Source organism: Odocoileus virginianus, chromosome 18, assembly GCF_023699985.2.
Source record: "Odocoileus virginianus isolate 20LAN1187 ecotype Illinois chromosome 18, Ovbor_1.2, whole genome shotgun sequence".
In the NCBI taxonomy this organism is placed as follows: domain Eukaryota; kingdom Metazoa; phylum Chordata; class Mammalia; order Artiodactyla; family Cervidae; genus Odocoileus; species Odocoileus virginianus.
Window position 1 is genome coordinate 49,504,570 of NC_069691.1, and position 23,837 is coordinate 49,528,406.

At 45.6% G+C, this 23,837-nt stretch overlaps 1 protein-coding gene and 1 long non-coding RNA gene across 5 annotated transcripts in view; one reads left to right on the plus strand and one right to left on the minus strand.

Moving 5' to 3' along the window:
- The window catches only part of GALNT7 (polypeptide N-acetylgalactosaminyltransferase 7), a 132,546-nt gene extending 130,920 nt beyond the window's left edge, over positions 1 to 1,626 (minus strand). For all 4 annotated transcript variants that reach the window (XM_070480688.1, XM_070480687.1, XM_020898299.2 and 1 more), the window contains exon 1: positions 1,439 to 1,626. In XM_070480688.1, the coding sequence (XP_070336789.1) occupies positions 1,439 to 1,564 (126 nt within the window). In that variant the 5' untranslated portion in view covers positions 1,565 to 1,626. The remainder of the gene's footprint in view (positions 1 to 1,438) is intronic.
- Positions 364 to 23,691, plus strand: LOC139039528 (uncharacterized). Its single transcript, XR_011492867.1, has 3 exons — positions 364 to 782; positions 10,549 to 10,655; positions 23,147 to 23,691. It is a non-coding gene; the product is annotated as an uncharacterized lncRNA (long non-coding RNA).
- Positions 23,692 to 23,837: the final 146 nt, after the last annotated feature.

Sequence of the window (23,837 nt, forward strand, 5' to 3'; positions counted from 1 at the left end):
TAAAAATATTTCAGTATTTCAGGACCTTGGGGCTGACACTCCATCACTCCTTTGGAAGATTTTGTCATCTGAACTGCAGGACATTCTGAATATGGCTAATTCTGTCACTCTTTCCTGAGTTTCTCCCCCAGGAAATGGCGTTTAAACGTCTCTAGCTCTGTTAAAGGCCATGTGTGATCAGAAATATTTTCAAACAATTGCAGTATTCGCTCGTCCTTGGTAACTCATTTTGAAAGCAAAATCATAAAAAGGTCACCATACTTTTTATTATCCTTAATTTAAACGACTTCAAGGGAAACCCCCCACCCCTCCAAGACGTTACAGAGATCCCAGTGCCATTAAGTCTTCAAATAGACGCTGCAACTTCAGAGTACATCTCAAGAGTAAATCTAACCCCATCACAGGGGCAGGACCTGATAAGGAAATCTCTTCCTACGATTCTTAGTGTTGAAAGGATGCCTTGTCACAGAACTTCCAGACGCTAACTTTCCAGAAGGAAAGTTAATAAAGGGGACCCCTTGGATGCAATGCAGATGCTGTTTGCAGAAGGCGCTGGAAGCGGCACGTCTCCCACCCCACCCTCGGTCCCCCGCCCCGCCCCGCCCCGCCGCGGCCTGGTCGCCCCCAGCTCCCGGGAAGGAGGGGCGCGGCCGAAACGGGGAGCGCGGCCGGTCAGCGGTCACCTACGTCCCGGGGCGACGATGGAGCCCCACCGCCGGGGAGCGTCGGGCGGTGGACAGCGCGTCTGGAGGAGCCCCTCGTCGCGGGCGGCGACGGCTCAAGTTAGTTTGGGCGCTCGGCCGCAGCCTGGGGAGGGGCGGGGAAAGGGGTGTTCCGGCCCGACGGGGCGGCCGGGGGAGGGGCTCCGGGACTGGGGGGCCCGGGAGTGGGCGAGGGAGGCCGGTCCCGGGCGAGGCCTCGGCGGCTCCCTGCCGCTCACGGCGCCGGAGCCTAGGGGGCGGCGCTCTTCTTGGGGCCGGGGGCGGGGCCGCGCGCTCCCATCCCGGCGGACGGTGGGGGCGCCGAGGGCCGAGCAGCCGGGGGGCGCCCGAGACGCGCGGGGGCGGCGGCTGCCGGACCCCGGGGCCTGGTCCGCACCGGGCGGTGGCGGCGGCCGCGGCCCCCTCGCCTCCATCAGGCCTGCACGCGCCACAGGCCGCAGCCCGGACCAGCCCCGCGTCCCCGGCCGCCGCGGCGGCGGTCCCGGCCCGGCCCTCCTCCGCTCCCGCCCGCGGTCCCCGCACGGAGGGCGGCCGCCGAGCCTCCGCCGCAGCGTGGGGCGGGGAGGCGGGGAGGCGGGGGCCGGGCTCGGGGGCCCCCCACCCGCCGCGCCACCTGCGGAGCCCGCGCGCGACCCACCGCCCCCGCTCCCGCCAAGCGCGCGAACAAAACAAGTTGTAGGTCGCCGCCGCCGGAGGGGGGCGGGCGGGTCACTCACCCTCATCCTGCTCAGCGGGCTCGGCTCGTCCGGCCGCGGGGACAGGGAGGACCAGAGGACCACCAGCCCCAGGAAGCTGCCCACCACCAGCAAACTGCGTAAGAGGAGCCCGATCTTCAGCCTCATCTTCCTCCGGCGGCGAGAGGCGCACAGCCCGGCGCAGCCGCCGCCGCCACCGCTCTCCCCTCCCCTCCCCTCCCTCCTTCCCCCTCCGCGCTCGCCGCCTCCGCCCGCCCCCGCCGCCCGGCGGCCGCCCTCCCCGCCGCCGATCCGGAACTCCCCTCGCCGGACGGGCCACCCCTCCCCTCTCTCCCTCCCTCCCCGCCGCCGGGTCTGCAGTCCCTGCTCCGCCGCGGTCCGCTCGACCCCTCCAGGTCCTGCTACCTCGCGGCTGACTAACTTACACTCTTCCCCAGGGCTGTCCTCAGCCTCGGCCCCAACCGCTCAGCACTTAAAAGCTGACCGGGTCTCCCAACTTTTATTGTCCATTGGGGCCGTATCTCCGGCCTTAACGCTCGTCCCCCCTCGCCCCCCGCCGCGTTCCCCCAGGCCCCGCCGCGGGGCCGGCAGGAATGGAACCAGGAAGTCGGGGCTGCAGCCGCTGCCGCAGCTCCACGTGGCTGATTTATAGCCGGGAAGATTTTTTTTTTTTTCCTTATTGATCGTTCTCGCTTCTTCACACGGCTTCTTAAGGAGGTGGATTTGTAACCGCCAGGCCCGGTGTGATGTGCAAATATCACCGGACCGCAGAAGCCCTCTTGGAAAGCGGACGTGTCGTACGTCGTCGCCCTGTCTGCAGCTAATTAGAAGAAAGCCAACCTGGTGTGAAATCAGCAATACCTTGTTCAAGGGCTCAGTTTTATGTATCCTCAGGACCGAGGATTTGGGGGGAGGGGGGCTTAAAAACAATACTCCACCCTCATCGCTTCCTATTTCAGTCCCGATTTTTGCCACTCATGGAGGTTCCTTGATTTGTGTTTTTTAAAAGCCTTTCTGCCTGAAACTTTCATTACCCAGGAAGGGATATTGACAAATGTTTACTCACATGCCCCACCCAGAGGAAATAATTTTTGTGCCCCCTGTCTCTCAGTAAAGATGTCAGTCACCTCACCTCATTGCCGAGTTCACATGATTATGTTATCCGTGTAAGAGAGCCTAATTGCCTAATGGAAGCTGAACAGTTTGTTTGATACCTTATCCTAAGTTTGGGGATGGTAAAGATGGATCCTTCCTGTTAATAAAACTGTCTCTTACCTGCAGGTACTTTAAAACCAGTATTTTTAAAACAAGGTTGTTTAAATCTCTAGAATGACATAGAAAATTTGAATCATCAGGCTAGATAAAGAATTTGACCGGACCAACTCCACATGCTTCATGAGTTGGGTTACAGTACCTACTACATTGGGGAATTCCATAGATGGCCTCATGTCAGAATTTCCACACCGTATTTGCACTGAACAACAGTGGGAAATGTAGAATGGATGACAGCATGTTCAGGTCTGTTCTTGGCTGGATAATTGTGCACAGTAATGCGTGTCAGCCCAGTACATATAGCACCTGGAGTACTGTCAAGGCTTGAATACAAATCACTGTCTGACTCAGCATTTTTAATCAACTGCTTAAATCAAAACCAGTTGCTTTTCCTATAGGACAAGGGAGACTTTGCTGAAGACCTTTTTTTTTTTTAAATGAAAAAGACCTGAAATATTTAATTGATAAAAGTATGAATCGTCTGGGTTATGGAGAAAGTTACCACCCACTCCTGGGTCAATTCAGGTTCATGTGGGGACCTAAGCATTACCTGTACCCAGGTAACTGACCCAGCTCATCTGTGCACCATTTTCGGAGAAACAGTGAAAGGAAGGTGTGCTTGGGGAAAGCTTTATTTAGATCAGAGGTCCTCAACCTCTGGGATCTAATGCCTGATGATCTGAGGCGGAGTTGATATAATAATAATAGAAATAGATTGCGCAATAAACGTAATGCACTTGAATCATTCCCAAATCATTCTTCCCCCCACCCCAGTCTGTGGAAAAATTATCTTCCATGAAATCAGTCCCTGGCGCCCAAAAGATTGGGGATCGATGACTTAGATAACTGGAAAACGGGAACAGGGTCATTTCTAGACCTCACTTGGGCTGTTTACAAATGAGGAGGATTCCTGCACAAAACTGCCTTCCCTAGACAGAGTCTGGGCTTGGAGAGGTGACCTTCAAGGGGTCTTACTCCAATCACAAGAGGGAATAATTCCATTTGAAGTCAGCAGCTAAGGTCCACCAGGAGTAATGAAACCTTTCATTTGTGCTCTCATTTTCAGTCAGAGAAGACAGTTTTTGATTATTAGGAAAATAGGAATCTTTATTTGTACTGTTATGAGCATAGTCAGGCAGGTGTGCTCACTGAAAGTGGTGGTTATTGCTAAGGTGAACAGGAGTCTGGGGCAGAAATGGTATTCAGAGAAGACCCTGTCATCCCTGTATGTTTTGCACAGAGAACTTAAAATATGTGTGAAAGGACACAGAATTAGAAGTTGACCAGTGGGTGTGTAGCTGTGAAAGCCCACAGTTCCTCTGAGCCCTAACAATGTTTAAAAGAAACTCAAAGTATGAAATACATGCAACATTTGCAGCCAGGCTTCCTCAGCAGAATTGACCCAGCTCTGCTTAGAAAATGAGCTGTATGTCCACAGCTCAGGTCAGGGTCAGTTAACCTCTCTGAACCTAGGGCTCTTATCTGCCCAATAGCGATTACAGAACCACCTCACTACATGATCAAAAGGAGTAATGGAGGTCAAGTACATACGCAAATATAAGGTCAGATAGAGGAACAGGGCAAGTGCTGGTGTGTGGGGGTATAATTTTTTTTTTTTTTAATGAATACTGTTGCAGTTGTTGTTTAGTCAGTCGTTTCCAACTCTTTCCGATCCTACAGACTGTAGCCTGCTAGGCTTCTCTGTCCATAGGATTCTCCAGGCTAGGGTGGTTTGCCAATTCCTTCTCCAGGGGATCTTCCCGATCCAGGGATCCAACCCGAGGCTCCTGTATTGCAGGCAGTTTCTTTACCACTGAGCCACCAGGGAAGCCGAGAGTTATCTCGTACAAATTACCTTCAAATTTGGGGTTTTGAAACAACAAACTCTGACTGTTTCACACAGTTCTGAGGGTCAGGAGCCCAGACTGACTCTGAGCACCCCTCCCGGCTGGGCGGCCCTGGCTCAGGGTCTCTCCTGAGGTTGCTGCCTGGCTGTCACGGGGGCTGCCCTCATGGCTTAGCTCTGCCTGGAGGCATGTGCCTCCGAGTTCACTCCCAAGGCCTGCAGGCAGGCCTCCCTGGCCACTGTGGGACATCTGTCACAGCGCTGCTCCAGACGAGGCCTCAGGCTCCCTCCAGAGGGTATGATAGGGAGGGAAAGGGAGAGAAAGAGAGAAGACTCCAGGAGCTGCAGTCTGGTGCACTGTGGGAAGGGGCCACGCAAAGGTGTGAATAATCGGAGGCCAGGGGCTTCCGAGGCTTGAGAACAGTGTTGGAAATCAGCATGCTCTTTTTTTTCACTTATCATTTGTAGTAATTCAGTTACCATTATGCTACACTGAAGTCTTTCAAAAAGAATCCAGGTCTTAAATAATTGCTCTTTTCTGATTATCTTACAAGGAAATACTCTGTATACTCTGTGTACTGTCCTCACTTCTTGTAAAATGAAGGCTTTGGACCAAAGAATCTTGAATACCCTTGCCAGTTCTGAAATTCTGAAATTGACCTGTGATGTTAGTAGATGGTTGAGACTTTTAAATTTCTATTCTTGTTTGGAATACAGCCAAGTCAAATTCTGCCTCTATACTCCCCGCCCCCCCCCCCCCCCCCAAGCATGGAATGCTATTTCTGTAATAAGTTTAAAAAGATGGGTAATTCCTGAGTTGTGCTCATCTGGAATAAAGACTATTGTCACTGGGCTTCCATTTGATGAGGTTAATGGTCTCCTACAGTGTTGTGAAGGCAGAAATGCTTATTTAAAAGCACTTTTAGATCGAATGACATAGAATACCACCTCTCTGGGAGCTGGGGCTGTTTTCAGACTCTCATAATTCAGAAGGGCTCTTCTGACTTGACTGTTTATTTAAGTGGTGAATGAAACACATTCTATCTCCTAACACTCCTGTTTGGAACCCCTTCAGCAGCTTCTCTTTTTGCTCTCAGAATTAAGCCCAAACCTCCCAATTTACTCCAAAGACTGTAGCAAGCCCGCCTCTGCTACATCCACAGCCTTAGGTGGCCTGCAAGTCCTCTGTCCCAACCTAAACTACAGCTACGTTGACTTTCTCCTGTTTCTGAAACAAGTCAAGTTCTCTTGCTCTTTTTTTTTTTTCTTCTTTTTCTGGATCATAATGACAACGCAGTTATTCCCTTACTCAGAACACTCTCTTAGTTTCAAAACCAACTATCTCCTACCAAACTTCCAAGCATCCTTCAGAATCAGTTTATACGTCTGTTCTTCCAGAATGCTCCAGTTCTCTTCAGACCCCAGCCCTTGCCGCATGCTCTCCAATCCCCCGTCCACATTTGGTCATGGCGTGTAGGGCTCGGCCTTAGCATTGCTCACCCAGTGGTCTGCCACCCCCATCAGGCCTTGTCATCCGGGGTTGTCTCCCAGATTTATGCAGTGCCTGACACACACTGGGAGCCAGGAAGTGAAAGCAAATTCCCACATGCTTTGTTTCACAAGTTCACTCTGTTTTAAGCAAATTTGGAATCATTGTGTGATAGAAGATATGCTGCATATAAGTACAGGAGTAGAAAATATCCTTGTTAGAAAGTAACTGAAGAAAAGGTGAACTTTCTGGACATCAGCAAGATGCAGTATGACCTGCGTGCATGCTAAGACACTTCAGCTGTTTCCAACTCTTTGCAATCCTATGGGCTGTAGCCCACCAGGCTCTCCATGCCATGGGATTCTCCAGGCAAGAATACAGGTTGCCATGCCTTTCTCTAGGGGCTCTTCCCTACTCAGGGATCAAACGTGAGTCTCTTGCATCTCCATTGGCAGGTGGGTTCTTTATCACTAGCACCACCTGGGAATCCCTGCACTATGACATAATTGGGAAGTAAAAGATTTTGAATTAGCAGTTATCTGCTCCCTCTCCAGCCTCTAATTCTCAAATCTTTCAAGGTAATCTCTCTGCATAATCTCTCTGCAGTCTATACCTCAGTTTCTTTATTTGTGTGCAGTTTGTATGCACGGACAGCAAGGAGATCAAACCAACCGACCCTAAAGGAAATCAGTCCTGAATATTCATTGGAAGGACTCTTGCTGAAGCCAAAACTCCAATACTTTGACTACCTGATACAAAGAGCCCACTCATTGGAAAAGACCCTGATGCTGGGAAAGACTGAAGGCAAAAGGTGAAGGGACCGGCAGAGGATGAGATGGTTAGATAGCATCACCAACTCAATGGACATATATTTGAGCAAATTCCAGGAGATAGCAGAGTACATGGGAGCCTGGCATACCGCAGTCCATGGGGTCACAAAGAATCGAAACAACTTCACAGCTGAACAACAGCAGCTCCTCTGAAATGTCTGAAAAGGCTTCTTGCACAGTCCATTATTGAAAATAACATAATTATTTTTATAACTAATAACAAATATATCAGGTACTTCTGTCACTAAGAAATAAAAATCTTAGAAACTAAAGCTACACACTGCCCCCTGCTTCACCTCAGCTATGAAGTTCTTTACTTGTTTTCCCTAACCTTTGTGAGTTTCAGTGTGTTTGTACCACTTAATGTGTATAGAGGTGGGAGTGCTTTTTCTCTCCCTTGCTTTAATCATTTTGAATTAGCAGATCTTAAAAGGCGATACCATGTAAATGTTTTGTGAAAGTATTTTAGAGGTAGGTGGCTATGCCCTTATGTAGGGGCAGGGGAAGGAGGGTTCACTGTTCTACATTTTTATCTGACCACAATGAGTGCTGTAATTCCTAGATAATAAACCGAAACTACCTATCTGCTCAACAATTGGGAAGTTTATACTCACAAACTGTTGTACTACCTTGACAAATTTCAGTTTTGAAGACTTTTTCCATGTCATTTAACCACACTCTGCTGAGAACTTGAATTTTTCTTCCGTGAATTTCATACCTTAATTTCATGAAATTGTAATCCTTGAAGGGAAATTAGAAATGTGACTAGACAAGTCTCTCACTTTATGTATGACAGGTGGGTTCTCTGTGCCTCTTACTGACAGGGTTTCTTTCTGTTCCACCTCTGGTGTGTCACAGTCATGGTTTGACAAATTAGCAGTACAGTCGTCCATCCATATCTGAGGGAGAGTGGTTTCAGGATCCCTGGGACCAAAATCCAAAGATGCTCGAGTCCCTTATGTGTATATTTACATATAACCTCTACACGTGCATGTATAGTCCTATCCAACTCCTTGTGACCCAGTGAGCTGTAGCCCACCAGGCTCCTCCACCCATGGGATTTCCCAGGCAAGAATACCGGAGTGGGTTGCCATTTCTTCCTCCAGGGGATTTTCCTGACACAGGGATCGAACTCAGGTCTCCTGCGTCTCCTTCCTTGGCAGGCAGATTCTTTACCACTGAGCCACCTGGGAAACCCAACCTCTGCACATCTTCCTTTATGTTTTAAATCATCTCGAGATTGCTTGTAATACGTAATAGTGTAAATGCTATGTAAATAGTTGTAAATACATTGTAAATGCTATTTAAACAGGTCCCATTAACTAGACAAATTCAAGTTTTGCTTTTTGGAAACTTCTGGAATTTTTCTCCTGAATATTTTCAGAATGCAGAGCCAACGGCCAGCCATGTTACCAAGACAGAGCCTGGTTTGTCCTGAAGGTATCAGGTCTCCATATTAATGAACTGAGTTTCTGGCGATGCAGTTTGCCTAATCATTCTGGCCGGGCCACAATGGATGTAGCTGGATAAACAGGGTCTCTGCAGAGACATGAAGACGTATGGACCAGGAGAAAGACACCCAGGAGGAAGGGGGACATTCTCCTGCTCGTCCAACCTGCAGCCCCAAAGGCACTTGATGAGCTTTGCACCCTCTTCTGAATGGTTTTGATTGGTTACAATAAGATTGGTCTGTTTTTAGTAATGGACTATGCTTAGAAGCCATTTCATACCCTGCAGAGGAGATAAGCAAAGTTGCATACCAATGAAATTGAGGTGGAAGCTCAGTATACACAGAGTGGTACCCTAAATGATCCAGGAATTAGAAGCTGGATTGACTGTTGGTGTGTTTGTGTGCACGCACACTTAGTTGATCACTCCGGTCTGACTCTTTGTGACCCTGTGGACTGTAGCCCACCAGGCTCCTCTGTCCATGGAATTTTCCAAGTAAGAATACTGGAGTGACTTGTCATTTCCTTCTTCAGGGGATCTTCCTGACCCAGGGATTGATCCCACATCTCCTGCACTGGCATAAGGACTCTACCACTGAGTCATCAGGAAAGCCTGGATTGAGAGTAGATATCTGGTAGTTGTAAGCCTTATGTTTTCCAATGATGCCATTCCCCACCTTGCTGATGCCCGGAAATTTCATCCTTTTAGTTATTCTCTAACAACAATGAACAGGAGATTTTCTCTTTATTTAAAAGTGTGTCTCTGTGTTAATGACTACTTGGAGAGCCACCCTGGGAGATGTGGGCCCAGAGTGCTGATCTTCACAAGAGCTCAAAATACTGTCATTTAGAACTTTGGTCATATAATTTTTCACTTGTGGGGGTACATGGCTTGCACGGGTGTTATTGTGGTGAAAGTGAAGTGAAAGTGTTAGTTGCTCAGTCATGTCTTACTCTTTGCAATCCCATGGACTATAGCCTGCCAGGCTCCTCTGTCCATGGGATTCTCCAGGCAAGAATACTGGAGTGGATTGCCATTCCATTTTCCAAGGGATCTTCCCGACCCAGGGATTGAACCTGGGTTTCCCTCATTTCAGGCAGAATCTTTACCATCTGAGCTGCTAGGCCTGTATGTAAACTGAGAGTGAAGTATGGCATTCTTGTAGATCTTTTTGCATAAAAAAATACTGTCTTTTAGATCAGTTCAGTTCAGTTCATTCGCTCATTCGTGTCCGACTCTTTGTGACCCCATGGACTGCAGCACGGCCAGGCTTCCCTGTCCATCACCAACTCCCGGAGCTTACTCAAACTCATGTCCATTGCGTCGGTGATGCCATCCAACCATCTCATCCACCATCTTCTCCTCCCACCTTCAATCTTTTCCAGCATCAGGGTCTTTTCCAATGAGTTGATTCTTCACATCAGGTGGCCAAAGTATTGGAGTTTCAACTTCAGCATCAGTCCTTCCAGTGAATATTCAGGACTGATTTCCTTTAGGATTGACTGGTTGGATCTCCTTGCAGTCCAAGGGACTCTCAAGAGTCTTCTCCAACACCACAGTTCAAAAGCATCAATTCTTTGGCAATCAGCTTTCTTTATAGTCCAACTCTCACATCCATACATGACTACTGGAAAAACCATAGCTTTGACTAGACGGACCTTTGTTGGCAAAGTAATGTCTCTGATTTTTAATATGCTATCTAGGTTCGTCATAGCTTTTCTTCTAAGGAACAAGTGTCTTTTAATTTCATGATTGCAGTCACCATCTGCAGTATTCTGGAGACCCCCAAAATAAATGCTGTCTCTGTTTTCATTGTTTCCCCATCTATTTGCCATGAAGTGATGGAACCGGATGCCATGATCTTAGTTTTCTGAATGTTGAGATTTAAGCCAACTTTTTCACTCTCCTCTTTCACTTTCATCAAGAGGCTTCTTCACTTTCTGCCATAAGGGTGGTGTCATCTGTATATCTGAGGTTATTGATATTTCTCCCAGCAATCTTGATTCCAGCTTGTGCTTCATCCAGTCCAGCATTTCACATATCTTTTAGATAATTGTATCTTTTGGCATATTGCAAGGAGTTTTTAAATTTGAATTTGAATTCCATTTCTTGGGGGTAGGGGGAATGGTCTTTGAGAACTTGGTCTTAGGAATGGCTTCCATTTCTGAAACTATGTAAAAAAGATTTTTAACAAACTAAATCACTTTTTATTGTATATTTATAGCTATTTCTATTCATTCAACAGTTTTTGGAGCCTGTACCATGTGCTTGGCATTCTTCTAGACTATGGGATACAGCAGTAAACTAGAGGAGCAGATATCCTAGTGGTCATGGTGTCGGACAATAAACAAGGTATATAAATTGTTACATATTGCTATCAAACACTGGTATATCACTTAAGTGCCAAGTATTATCTTAAGAGCATATAAGAATAACTCATTTAGTTAAGTGGTATGTGTGTGTATGTGTGCTCAGTCATGTCTGACTCTTTGTGACTTCATGGACTATAGCCCACCAGGCTCCTCTATCCATGGGATTCTCCAGGCAAGACTACTGGAGTGAGTAGCCATTCCCTTTTCCAGGGGATCTTCCTGAGCCAGGAATTGAACCTGCATCTCTTGTGTCTCCCGCACTGGCAGGTGCAACCAATGCACCTGTACTACTGTCCCACCCGTTAAGTGGTAGAGTAGAAGATAAAACGCTGTGGAAAGAAATGAAGGGAAATGGGATTTGAAATGTGGACAGGAGTGAGGGAAGTTTTCAGTTTTAAAGAGTCTGAGACAGTCTCAGTGAGGAGATAATATCTGGACAAGACCTGAAGGGCTGAGGGAAAAAGACAGTGGATGCCTGAGTGGAGGTGGCTTCAGGCTGAAAGGGCAATAGGTTACAGAGACCCTGAGGCAAGAACATTCCTGCTTGTTTTGGAAAAAGCAAGGAAGGAAGGAGAGCTTTGGCTGAGAAAGTGAGGGAGAGCATTAGGATCCAAGTGACGACTGTGGCTTTAGTTTAGAGTGAGATGAGGGGCCCTCAACAGTGCCAAGGGGTGGCCTGGCCTGGCCTCACTCATATCCACATGGAATCACAGTATCTGCTTCTGAGATTGGTAAGGGAAGGAACAGAAACTCAACATTCAAAAAACTAAGATCATGGCATCCGGTCCCATCACTTGATGGCAAATAGAAGGGGAAAAAAATGGGAACAGTGGCAGATTTTCTTTTCTTGGGTTCCAAAATCACTTCAGATGGTGACTGCCCTGAAATTAAAAGATGCTTGCTTCTGGGAAGAACAGCTATGACAAACTTAGCATATTAAAAAGCAGAGCCATCACTTTTCCAACAAAGGTCTGTATAGTCTAGGCTATGGTTTTTCCAGCAGTCATGTATAGATGTGAGAGTTGGACCATAAACAAGGCTGAGCACCGAAGGCTTGATGCTTTCAAATTGTGGTGCTAGAGAAGACTCTTGCGAGTCCCTTGGACTGCAGGGAGATCAAACCAGTCCATCATTAAGGAAATCAGTCCTGAATATTCATTGGAAGGACTGATGCTGATGCTGAAGCTGCTATTTTGACTACCTGTTGTGAAGAGCTGACTCATTGAAAAAGACCTTGATGCTGGGAAAGATTGAGGGCAGGAGGAGAAGGAGGTAGCAGAGGATGAAATGGTTGGATGACATGACTGACTCAATGGACATGAGTTGGAGCAAACTCCACGAGATAGTGAAGGACAGGGAAGCCTGGCGTATTGCACTTCATGGGGTTGCAAGGAATTGGACATGATTTAGCAGCTGAACAACAACCACAACAAGGAAAGGAACAAAGATAAAAGCAAGGACCAGTTAGGTAAGGCTAATTTAAAGATCCAGACAGGGGCTTATGGTAGCCTCATGGATGAGAATTCCGATTGTGGAGGTGGTTAGAATAGGTCAGATTATGAATGTATTTTGATTATTCTTCAGCTATTATGGTTCCAAATCATTGAAGTCATGCTGCTTCCAGGCTCTCCGTAAGTAGTTAAATTAATAACCTGTAAAACAAACTCTTTAAAGGCTCTGGCAGCACCCATTATTTAAAGAAACTCTGTAAGCCATTACTCGGCAGTCTGGTTTAGGTTTTCATGTGTCCAGTATGTCTTCAAGCAGGACTACCTGTGCTTGGAGATAGAATCTCCCACATAGCAATGACAGTTTAGGTGCAGGGCCAAATGAGCTGATGAAAACAACTGAAAATACCATGTGGAATACCTTTACTATCTTTCTATAAACACGTCCATGGATAACAAGAAAATCAAGAATCCTAAAGTCAAAGACTGAACACACAAGTTAAGCTGAGGGGAGAAGCCAGCTTTTGCCTTAGGGCTTTAACCAAAACCTAAGGTGCCTGAATGGGTTTCCCAGGTGATTCAATGGTAGAGAATCTGCAGGAGATGCAAGAGACACAGGTTAGGTTCCTGGGTCAGGAAGATCCCCTGGAAGAAGAAACCCAATCCAGTATCTTTGCCTCAGAAATCCCAAGGACAGAGGAGCCTGGAGGGCCGCAGTCCAAGGGGTCGCAAAAGAGTCAGGCATGACTGAGTGACTGAACATAAACACACACATAGTACATTTATTATTGCTTTAATATTTTTCATTAAAATGATATACTTTTATAAAGTTAAGCTTAACTTTGTACAAAACAATGATACCAGTAATATTACAGGACTGTGGTATTACTTTTTCTACACTCATTAAGAGTAATACATAATTATTAGAATTAAAAAATTCATGTTCTACTTAGTTATCTCTTTTATCCCCAACTTTACTACACTTTAGAAATAACTGACTTATTATATGCCATATTTGTCTAGTTAATGTTTTAGGTTCATGCTTCTGTGAATAATATGGGTTTTGTTCACCTGACTGAGTATCTAGTTTTATGAATTGTGATCTAATTTTGTGATTTATGTTAATAAACAGCTGAACATAAAGTGAATGTTTAATGGGTACTATATATAAGTTAATTTATTTTTATTTTATTTATTGGAAAACTTCTACTGGGGTTAACTTATTTTTTTAACGATTTGTTCTAAAACAGTGAATACTCCTTCCTCACACCCATCCCCTTGATGGAATTGCACTGATATGACATAAAATGTTCCTACAGCAAAACAAAATAAGTTAGTTAATATATGGAAAATTTTTTCTAAGACTGGAATTTTTTGGTTTACAGGTATCTTACCTGAGTAAAATACAGAGATAGCTAATGTCTTGAGGTGATATTAATAATTCTGTTGCCAGAGATGATAAGTGACAACAAAAACTGGCCCTTAATTTCACACTTTGGATGCAGATTTCTTTTTGAATGATAAAATATACAAACTTTGGGTTTTGTGACTCAAATGAAAATACGGAGAGAATTGTAAAATCTACATCTGGGGAAATTCTCAGGATAGAGACCTGTTTGGGATGATTTATGTGTTGTCTGAAAGCAAAGGTGTGGTTTCTTAGTTGTTCCTGGCTTTGTGGCTATTAAGTCTTTTTAAAGAGCTAAGTGTTAAGAGGTGGAAACTAGGAAGACAGGGTGAAGTCAGCAAAATAAAACTGAGGTCCATAGCCAAGGGGATGACATAATAGGCTCCATTAGATAGGTTAAGGTAAAAAATCCACAAGATTTTCTTTTCCTGCATTTTAAAAACAAACACTTTGGCCACCTGATGTGAAGAGCCGACTCCTTGGAAAAGACTCTGATGCTGGGAAAGACTGAGGGCAGGAGGAGAAGGAGGTGGCAGAGGATGAGATGGTTGGACGGCATCATTGACTCAATGGACATGAGTTTGAGCAAATTCCAGGAGATAGTGAAAAACAGGGAAGCCTGGTGTGCTGCAGTCCCTGGGGCCCCAAAGAGCGACTGAACAACACACAGCAACAAAAAGAAAACAGAAATCTTTAGCACAAATCCTGTCTACAGAGACTGGGCAGTTTTGAGGACAGGAGCTGACTGACGAACTCTCACACTCATGGTGGGGCGCGGACTCGGAATAAGCCCTTTCCTGAGTACCTACAACCACAGACACATTGGCTGAGCTGTCATTCTTACCAATTAGATGTGACTGAGCTTCCATTACCTGTATTGTCCCATCATGAGATTTAGCCATCAGGTAGATTTTAATTATTGAACCAAGACGTGAGTAATTAGAAAGGAGGAAGCCTAAGAAGAAACACCAGTTCTTCTGCGTTGACCTACAGGTCAGGAACTGGGAGGTGCTTTTAGTTTTTTGTTGTTGTTGTTTGACATTGAAAAAGAAATATTCTTGGAACTTCCCTGGTGGCCCAATGGCTCAGACTCTGAGTTCCCAATGCACGGGGCCTGGGTTCAATCTTTGGTTGGAGAACTAAGGTCCCACATGCTGCAACTAAGACCCGGCGCAGCCAAGTAAATAAATAAAAAGAAATATTCTTACATCTACAAGATAAACAGCAAGAAAATCGAGGAATGACATACTTCTGATCAAGAGCCTGTAGTCAGTGTCCCTCATGCTTGAGCCCTAACCACACCAATGGGGGCTCCAGTGACCCTGTCTCCTGTCCTCTAGGAGTATCTCATCTTTCCTGTTCTCAGGGTATGATTTAAACAGCCTGTTTCACATGTTACTCTAAATCACCTCGTCTTTTTGGAAATTGGATCCAAATGATCAATAATAAATGGTGATTTTGGCCTCACTTTTGACTGACTTCATTAGGCTTTAGATGGGAATCACAGGGACCCATAAATGTACATTTCAGTTGTCCTGGCGCCAAGCGATAATGGCTGGAGTTCATAAATAAAATAAGAGCAACGATTTTTGTCTTGCGTACACTCTGGGGAAACAGCAGACAGACGCCCACTCTGGTTGGGAGCTGGAGGACTCAGGGCAGGCGGGGCAGCCCTGGAGGCAGAGTTGCTGGACAGTCCTCGTCCTGCCCTGATGGAAAGACTGCTGTTTGATGGTTGGTCTTGGCAACCCTGTTGCATGCTTAACAGTCATCTTCAAGGGACTAAAGAATCTCTGCTCTATATATTATAGTACAAGAATCTCTGTGCAAACTATTAAAATAAGTTCTTTTACCTTCTTTGTCAGAAGACCAGGGCCAAGGTCAAAGTAACTGACCTGAGAACACCGTGTGTGCGTGCATGCTCAGCCCCTCAATCGTGTCCAGCTCTTTGTGACCCCATGGACTGTAGCCCACCAGGGTCCTCTGTCCATGGGATTTCCCAGGCAAGAATACTGGAGTGGTTGCTATTTCCTCCTCCAGGGCATCTTCCTGACCCCGGGATCAAACCTGAGTCTCTTGCATTAACAGGCAGATTCTTTACCACTGAGCCACCTGGGAAGCCCAACCTCAGGAAACACCACACTGGAAATAGGATTTGAACCCATTTCTACAAATGCCCAGCCTAGCATTTCATTTACTCCGAGGCAGCTCCTATGTCACGTTGAAGACTTGATTCGTTTGTCCCATTTAATGAAGTCATTGTAAACCGAGTGCAGGTGCTGGAGACACAGGGCTGGGCGAGATGGGAAATCCCCAGCTTCCACAGAGCTCAGAGGCCCCGAGGCGGGGTGGATGGTCACTTATGTGATGTGTGTGATCCTGAGACACAGTTCAGAGTCAGGACACAATGCAATGGAGGCACCTCACACTGCCTAGTCCAGGGGGTCACAGAGGGCCTCCTGGAACAAGTGGCCTTGGAGAGAAGGCTGAGACCGACGGAGCAGCAGGGGTTCCCGGGCCACAGAGGTGGGTGAGGGGGTTGAACGCACAGACTGAAGTCCCTCTGGCTGGTGTGAGTGGTCTCCATTGGGCAATGGCTAAACTGAGGATTTCAGAAATAATCTTTTTTTTTTTTTTTTTTTTTTTAATGTGGGACCATTTTCAGTCTCCATTGAATTTGTTACAATAGTGCTTCTATTTTGTTTTGGTTTTTTGGTTTTGTGGCATATGGGATCTTAGCTCCCCGACCAGGGATCGAACCTGCACCCCCAGCACTGGAAGGTGAAGTTGTAAGTACTGGAACACCAGGGAAGCCCCTAGAGATAATCTTACAGGCGGCAGGAGAGGGAGGAAAGCAGACTCTACAGAGTGAGGACCGAGAGCCACAAAGAGCCCAGAGTCCACAAGGTTTAGCTGAGAGCCCCTCCCCTTCTGTTACGACATAATGTTGTTCAGTCAACAAGTCATGTTCAACTCTTTGCAACCCCATGGAATGCAACACGCCAGGCTTCCCTGTCCCTCACCATCTCCTGGAGTTTGCCCAAGTTCATATCCATTGAGTTGGTGATGCCATCCAACCATCTCATCCTCTGTTGCCCTCTTCTCCTCCTGCCTTCAGTCTTTCCCAGCATCAGGGTCTTTCCCAGTGAGCTGGCTCTTCACACCAGGTGGCCGAAGTATTGGAGCTTCAGCTTCAGCATCAGTTCTTCCAGTGGGTATTTAGGGTTGATTTCCTTTAGGATTGACTGGTTTGATCTCCTTGGTACCCAAGGGACTCTCAAGAGTCTTCTCCAACACCACAACTCGAAAGCATTTAGTCTTCAGTGCTCTGCCTTCTTTATGGTCCAACCCTCACATCTGTGCTTGACTACTGGAAAAACCATAGCTTTGACTATATGGACCTTTGTCGGCAAAGTGATGTCTTTGCTTTTTAATACACTGTCTAGGTTTGTCATAGCTTTCCTGCCAAGAAGCAATCGTCTTCTTAGATAATGTTAAGAACGCACATATGTTTATTTTCCTAAAAGTAGACTAAAGGAAGAGCAGCCAACTTTCTCCTTCAGTTTAGTCAGCTTATGTTCCTCAGATTGCGGCCTCACTCACGGGTGTGTGACGCCAGTGCTCAGTGCTACTGCAGACTCGGTGGCAAGTAAATGTGTCCTGGTGTCTGCTTGCCCACGTGCTCACTGACAGCATCTGACGGGGAGACAGGACAGAGCACACGGCAGCAGCCGGGCCTGTCTACAGACAGCTATTAGGTGGACTATTGAAAGTTTTGACAAATAACCAAGTTGATCTCAGGATTACCTCTGAGAGTAAGGGGGTTTGGGCTTTTGATTTCTTTTTTTAGGATTAAGAGCAAATTTTATTTTTACGCCACCAAGTTACTTTTTGCTTAAAAATTGGGGCACACACCATATGCCAGCCATTACACTAGGGACTCGAATTAAGGACCTTGCCCCTGGCCTCTGGGGATCTGCAGTCCAGGGGGTGGAGCTGAAGACATTGGAACAGTATCACCATGGGTTGTGCTCCAGAAAAGGAGCTACAGTGATGGGGGCGACTTTGTGAACCTGTGGGGGTGACCCCTCACAGGACAAATGAGACCTTGCCTTTCCCACACTGTTCTGTTGACACAGTTCTAAATAAGATGGCTGAAATCCAACACATTTCTGTTTCCTTTGAAAATTTTCCGAATCAGAAAAGGAGCAGGTAGCAAATTGACTCCAGAAATGAAACTGTTTTCATCACAAGGAGACATTTTCCAAGTGATTAAACACTTTTCCATCAGCACCGATCAGAGAACATCAACCAGTGGACTAGGCTCTGGAAACCTTGATAAGAATGTCAGGTTTGCTTTCTTTGAAAAAAGAAAAAAAGAAAATCTATTCACAGTATTAAAAACATTTATATAACTTTCTTCTTACATGCTATGCACAGATTTTCATATCTCAACATGGAAAAGATTGTGGTTGTATTTGAAACATGAAGGTGAAGTCACTCAGTCGTGTCCGACTCTTTGCGACCCCATGTGCTGTAGCCTACCAGGCTCCTCCATCCAGGGGGTTTTCCAGGCAAGAATACTGGAGTGGGGTGCCATTTCCTTCTCCAGGAGATCTTCCCGACCCAGGGATTGAACCCGGGTCTCCCACTGTAGGCAGACGCTTTACCGTCTGAGCCACCAGGGAAGTAATTTGAAACATGTAAGGGCATAATAAACCTCACCATTCACATTGATTTCATCAGTTTATTCATGCAACACGTGTTGAGTGATTGTGCCGAACCAGAGACACAGAGTCCTACAATTGCAGGACTGATAGGTCCTGCTTTTCCAGGAGCTTACAGCCTGGAAAATCCAAATGGAATGGTTAATTGTTACAGAAAGTGTTTCTTTTCCTTGGCTGTTCTTCTCACTACTACCTTTAATTAAAAATTTAAGATTCTATTTTATAACTATTTTCAAATATTCCTTTTTCCTTTTAGAGTTGTGTGAAAGCACTCTTTTATGGGGTACCTGTATTTGCTTTACGCCATAATGTCTGACGCTATGAACATGTCAACAGATCAAGAGATTCACTGTCTTGATTCACCCTAGTTGATGCCTTCTGTTCAAAAGGAAAGAAAGGAACAGAGGAAGGAAGGAAAGAAGATGCTAATGAGCACAGCTATCCATGAAGCTCCTTATGAATACTATATGATAAAAAAAAATTGAAGCAAAAAATTGAAGGAGCAGAAATTTGGACACACAGGAAGGGGGAAAAGTAATAAGTAGAATTATACACCAAATCAGAGTTATTTTTAATCAGTTGAGAAAACAGGAGGTTAATAATCCATCAATTCAGTCTAAGGGAAATCCTCAATTACCTACACCAAGTATTGAGAAAGTCTTAAATCAGATATGTTAGCAAGAGGAAGTAACTTAGTACAATTCCTGAATTCAACATTACATAAAATTTCAGTCACCAATTGCTCTTGTGAAATCTACCAAATGACTTGAACTATGTCTCTGGCCTAGAAAGGAGCCAATTTAATAAATTATTGCAAAGGAATGATGTTTGAAATCATGAGTCATTGGAAGCTTAATAACAAAAGCAAATCAGTCAAGGGAGAAAATAGTTGAAGTCTGTTGAATCTGAGGTTTTAACTTTTATTTTGCTGCTTTAATTTTGAAATCTCAGCATTAGAAATCAGAATTTGTCATTTCCTTTCTCTGTTCTTCAGTCTCAAGAGACAGTTTATTGAATTCATTGTATTATATACAAACATTTTAAAGTGCAGATTGTTTTACCTCATAGGTTTTTAAAAATGTTGATTGCACCGATAAAAAGTGCTGTGAATAAGAATTTGCACCTGCATACAAGCAGGCATTTATTTAGTTAGTTAGTTATTTTAACTTATTTATTTTACTTTACAGTATTGTATTGGTTTTGCCATACATTGACTTGAATCCACTATGAGTTTACGTGTGTCCCCCATCCTGAACGCCCCTCCCTCCTCCCTCCCCATCTCATCCCTCTGGGTCATCCCAGTGCACCAGCCCCGAGCATCCTGTATCATGCATCAAACCTGGACTGGTGATTTGTTTCACATATGATATTTTACATGTTTCAATGCCATTCTCCCAAATCATCCTGCCCTCTCCCTCTCCCACAGAGTCCAAAAGACTGTTCAATACATCTGTGTCTCTTTTGCTGTCTCGCATACAGGGTTATTGTTACCTTCTTTCTAAATTCCATATATATGCATTAGTATACTGTATTGGTGTTTTTCTTTCTGACTTACTTCACTCTGTATAATAGGCTCCAGTTTCATCCATCTCATCAGAACTAATTCAAATGTATTCTTTTTAATGGCTGAGTAATATTCCATGGTGTATATGTACCACAGCATTCTTATCCATTCATCTGCTGATGGACATCTAGGTTGCTTCCATGTCCTGGCTATTATAAACAGTGCTGCAATGAATATTGGGGTATACGTGTCTCTTTCGATTCTGGTTTCCTCAGTGTGTATGCCCAGCAGTGGGATTGCTGGGTCGTATGGCAGTTCTATTTCCAGTTTTTTAAGGAATATCCATACTGTTCTCCATAGTGGCTGTACTAGTTTGCATTCCCACCAACAGTGTAAGAGGGTTCCCTTTTCTCCACACCCTCTCCAGCATTTATTGACAAGCAGGCATTTAAAACAACCATCCATCATTTTAAATATGTTGGGCTTCCCTAATAGCTCAGTTGGTAATGAATCCACCTCCAATACAGGAGACTCCGGTTCGATTCCTGGGTCAGGAAGATCCCCTGGAGAAGAGAAAAGCTACCCACTCCAGTATTCTGGCCTGGAGAATTCCATGGACTGTATAGTCCATGGGGTCACAAAGAGTTGGACATGACTGAGTGACTTTCTCACACTTTAGGATCAGCTAGTTAAAAGAGGAACTTTTACCACTTAAGTAAATGTTCCTTTACTGATCCCCAGGAGTGTGAGCGCTGCCATTTAAGAGCAGCACAGCCTCATGCAGCTACTCACAACAGCTCCAGACTAGCCCTCAGTCTGCATTCAGACCTACCATCTGCCGTTTGCAGAGCTCATTGGGTAGTAAAGTCCCTTCTCATTTCTATCAATTCAAAGAATGGCTGTTTCAAAGCATAAAGTACATAAAGCACAATTGCACTCATCTCACACGCTAGCAAAGTAATGCTCAAAACTCTCCAAGCCAGGTTTCAACAGTACTTGAACCGCGAACTTCCAGATGTTCAAGCTGATTTATAAAAGGCAGAGGAACCAGAGATCAAATTGCCAATATCCACTGGATCATTGAAAAAGCAGGAAAACATCTACTTCTGCTTTATTGACTACACCAAAGCCTTTGACTGTGTAGATCACAACAAACTGGAAAATTCTTTAAGAGATGGGAATACCAGACCACCTTACCTGCCTCCTGAAAAATATGTATGCAGGTCAAGAGGCAGCAGTTAGAACTGGACATGAAACAACTGACTAGTTCCATATCCAGAAAGGAGTAAGTCAAGGCTGTATACTGTCACCCTACTTATTTAACTTATATGCAGAGTGCATCATGAGAAACGCTGGGCTGGATGAAGCACAAGCTGGAAACAAGATTGCTGGGAGAAATATCAGTAACCTCAGATATACAGATGACACCACCCTTATGGCAGAAAGTGAAGAAGAACTAAAGAGCCTCTTGAAAGAGGAGAGTGAAAAAGTTAGCTTAAAACTCAACATTCAGAAAACTAATATCATGGCGTCTAATATCATCACTTCATGGCAAATAGATCGGGAAACAATGGAAACAGTGGCAGACTTTATTTTTGGGGGCTCCTAAATCACTGCAGATGGTGAGTGCAGCCATGAAATTAAAACACACTTGCTCCTTGGAAGAAAAGCTATGACCGACCTAGACAGCATATTAAAAATCAGAGATATTAATTTGCCAACAAAGGTCCGTCTAGTCAAAGCCATGGTTTTTCCAGTAGTCATGTATGGATGTGAGTTGGACTATAAAAAAAGCAGAGTGCAGAAGAATTGATGCTTCTGAACTGTGGTGGTAGAGAAGACTCTCAAGAGTCCCTTGGACTGCAGGGAGATCCAACCAGTCCATCCTAAAGGAAATCAGTCCTGAATATTCATTGGAAGGACTGATGCTGAAGTTGAAGCTCCAGTACTTTGGCCATCTGATGCAAAGAACTGACTCATTGGAAAAGACCCTGATACTGGGAAAGATTGAAGGAGGGAGGAGAAGGGGTGGACAGAAGATGAGATGATTGGCTGGCATCACCAACGCCATGGACATGAATTTGAGTATGCTCTGGGTGTTGGTGATGGATAGGGAAGCCTGGCGGGCTGCAATCCATGGGGTTGCAAAGAGTCCGACACGACTGAGTGACTGAACTGAACTGAAGAATAGCTGTTTCAAAGCATAAAGTACATGAGGACTTCCCTGATGGTCCAGTGGTTAAGAATCGCAGTTAAGAATCTGTGAATCCAGTACACAGGGCACAGGTTTGATCTCTGGCCAGGGACCTAAAATCCTGCATGCCCCGCATGGTAAAGCCAAAAAATAAATAAATAAAAAGCATAAAGTTCAAGACAATGATAGATTGGAGGACTGAACGCTAGAGTTTTGCGCAAGAGGTTTCAACAGAACACACATCCTCACGCCCCAGGAGAGCCTTGGGCTGCTTCGCCGTAACCATCGGGTGTTCACCAAACTCCGCCCCCTTCTTCCCGGAAACACATCCTTAGTACATTTTCTAGTTGCACCTCCTGGGGTCATGTGACAGAGTTCTGGCCAATAGAAGTTGCTGTACACCACTTGGAGGCGTGACTGCTAGTCCTCCTGGTGCCCAGTTCTCCAGATTTTGCCTTTTCCTTTGACCCACAGATGCACAGAATTCAGGGAAGCTGGGGTCCAGGGATGGAAGAGACCCTCAGGTCGAGTATGGAAGACCTCCCCACTTCCCCGCCCGCCCCCTCCACCTGCACCGTGACCCAAGCAAGATCTTAAGCTCTATTGCATTACACGCCTGAGGTTAGGGTCGTCATAGGAGTTAATCCGTGGTGAATAATACAGGTGTAAAAGGAGACGGTGGGCAGGAGAAAGAGAAACCAAATATCCTTGCTTTGCAGTTCGCCACCGTTGCCACGTTACTCTGTGTGGACGGGAATATAGCAAAAATCAGAACCACACGACATAAAAAATTTACTAAGCCGTTATATGAAGCTTCAAATATTACTGAATACCTTGCAACCCTCCACTATGTATTACCAGGAAGTTCTGCAAATCTGCGTCACCTTTCCCCAGACGTGGAGCTGCTGCCTTGCCCTTGGGAACCAGGTGTTCACCTCTGCCCTCCGCATTTCCCCTGTGATTGTATAGCTTCATTAGCCTTCATTCCTTTTCCAAGTTGTTAAAATCATTTTTTATTTTTCATAAGTTGTTGATAGCCGCCTCTTTGAAATTAATGAATTTGCATGGAGAGGAAGATAGACTCAATTATTTCAACATGAATATAAAAGCCAGTTTTTTTAATTGAATTTTGTTCTTGTTAAAAATTAATATTTTCTCTTGTGTTTTGTTTTATTTTTTTTTTCTACTAGATATTGCAGTGTGTTATAATGGTCTAGTCAAAACCAGAACAGTGATGATGCCGCAGTAGAACAATGGCTTGAAATAGAAGACCCCAAAGCATGTCAGAAGCGTAACAGAAAGCCCAAAAGTCTATGTAAAAGCCGCTCTTCTGTGTACTGTTTTCACATATTTGGGGATATTTCTGAAACTTTGAGTCAGCATCTCCTGTTCCCTATATTTGTGTTTTTCTTTCCCCCTCTTTTCTATATTCTTTTTTGAAAATAATATAGTGTGAGAGCAGAGCCTCTGGAATGGCTTCCAGTCTCTCCTGCTCCCTAGTTCTCTTCCCCCGCTGACCACCGTGTCCCCGTCCCCTCACACTCTGCACCAGGGCCGGTCACTGTGGCCCTCGAACACAGCAGGAGTGATGGCATGTCCTTGAGTTTTAGTCCGAGACGTGGTTTCCATCTCAGGGGCTCCCGCGTTTTCTCTCTTGGCTCCCGCCCTCCCGGGAAGCGGGCCATCGCAGCCCCATGAGAGGAGGCTCAGGAGGGACCCCTGGGGCGAGGAGTGAAGCCCGCGGCCAGCGAGAACCCAGCGCGGCCGACAGACAGCTACGCAGGCTGAGGAGGGGGTCATCCCACGGCTGAGACTTCAAGTGACGGTTGAGCCAGGACCCCGGGTGCCACCCAGAGTCCTGAGTCTCAGAAACAGTGTGAG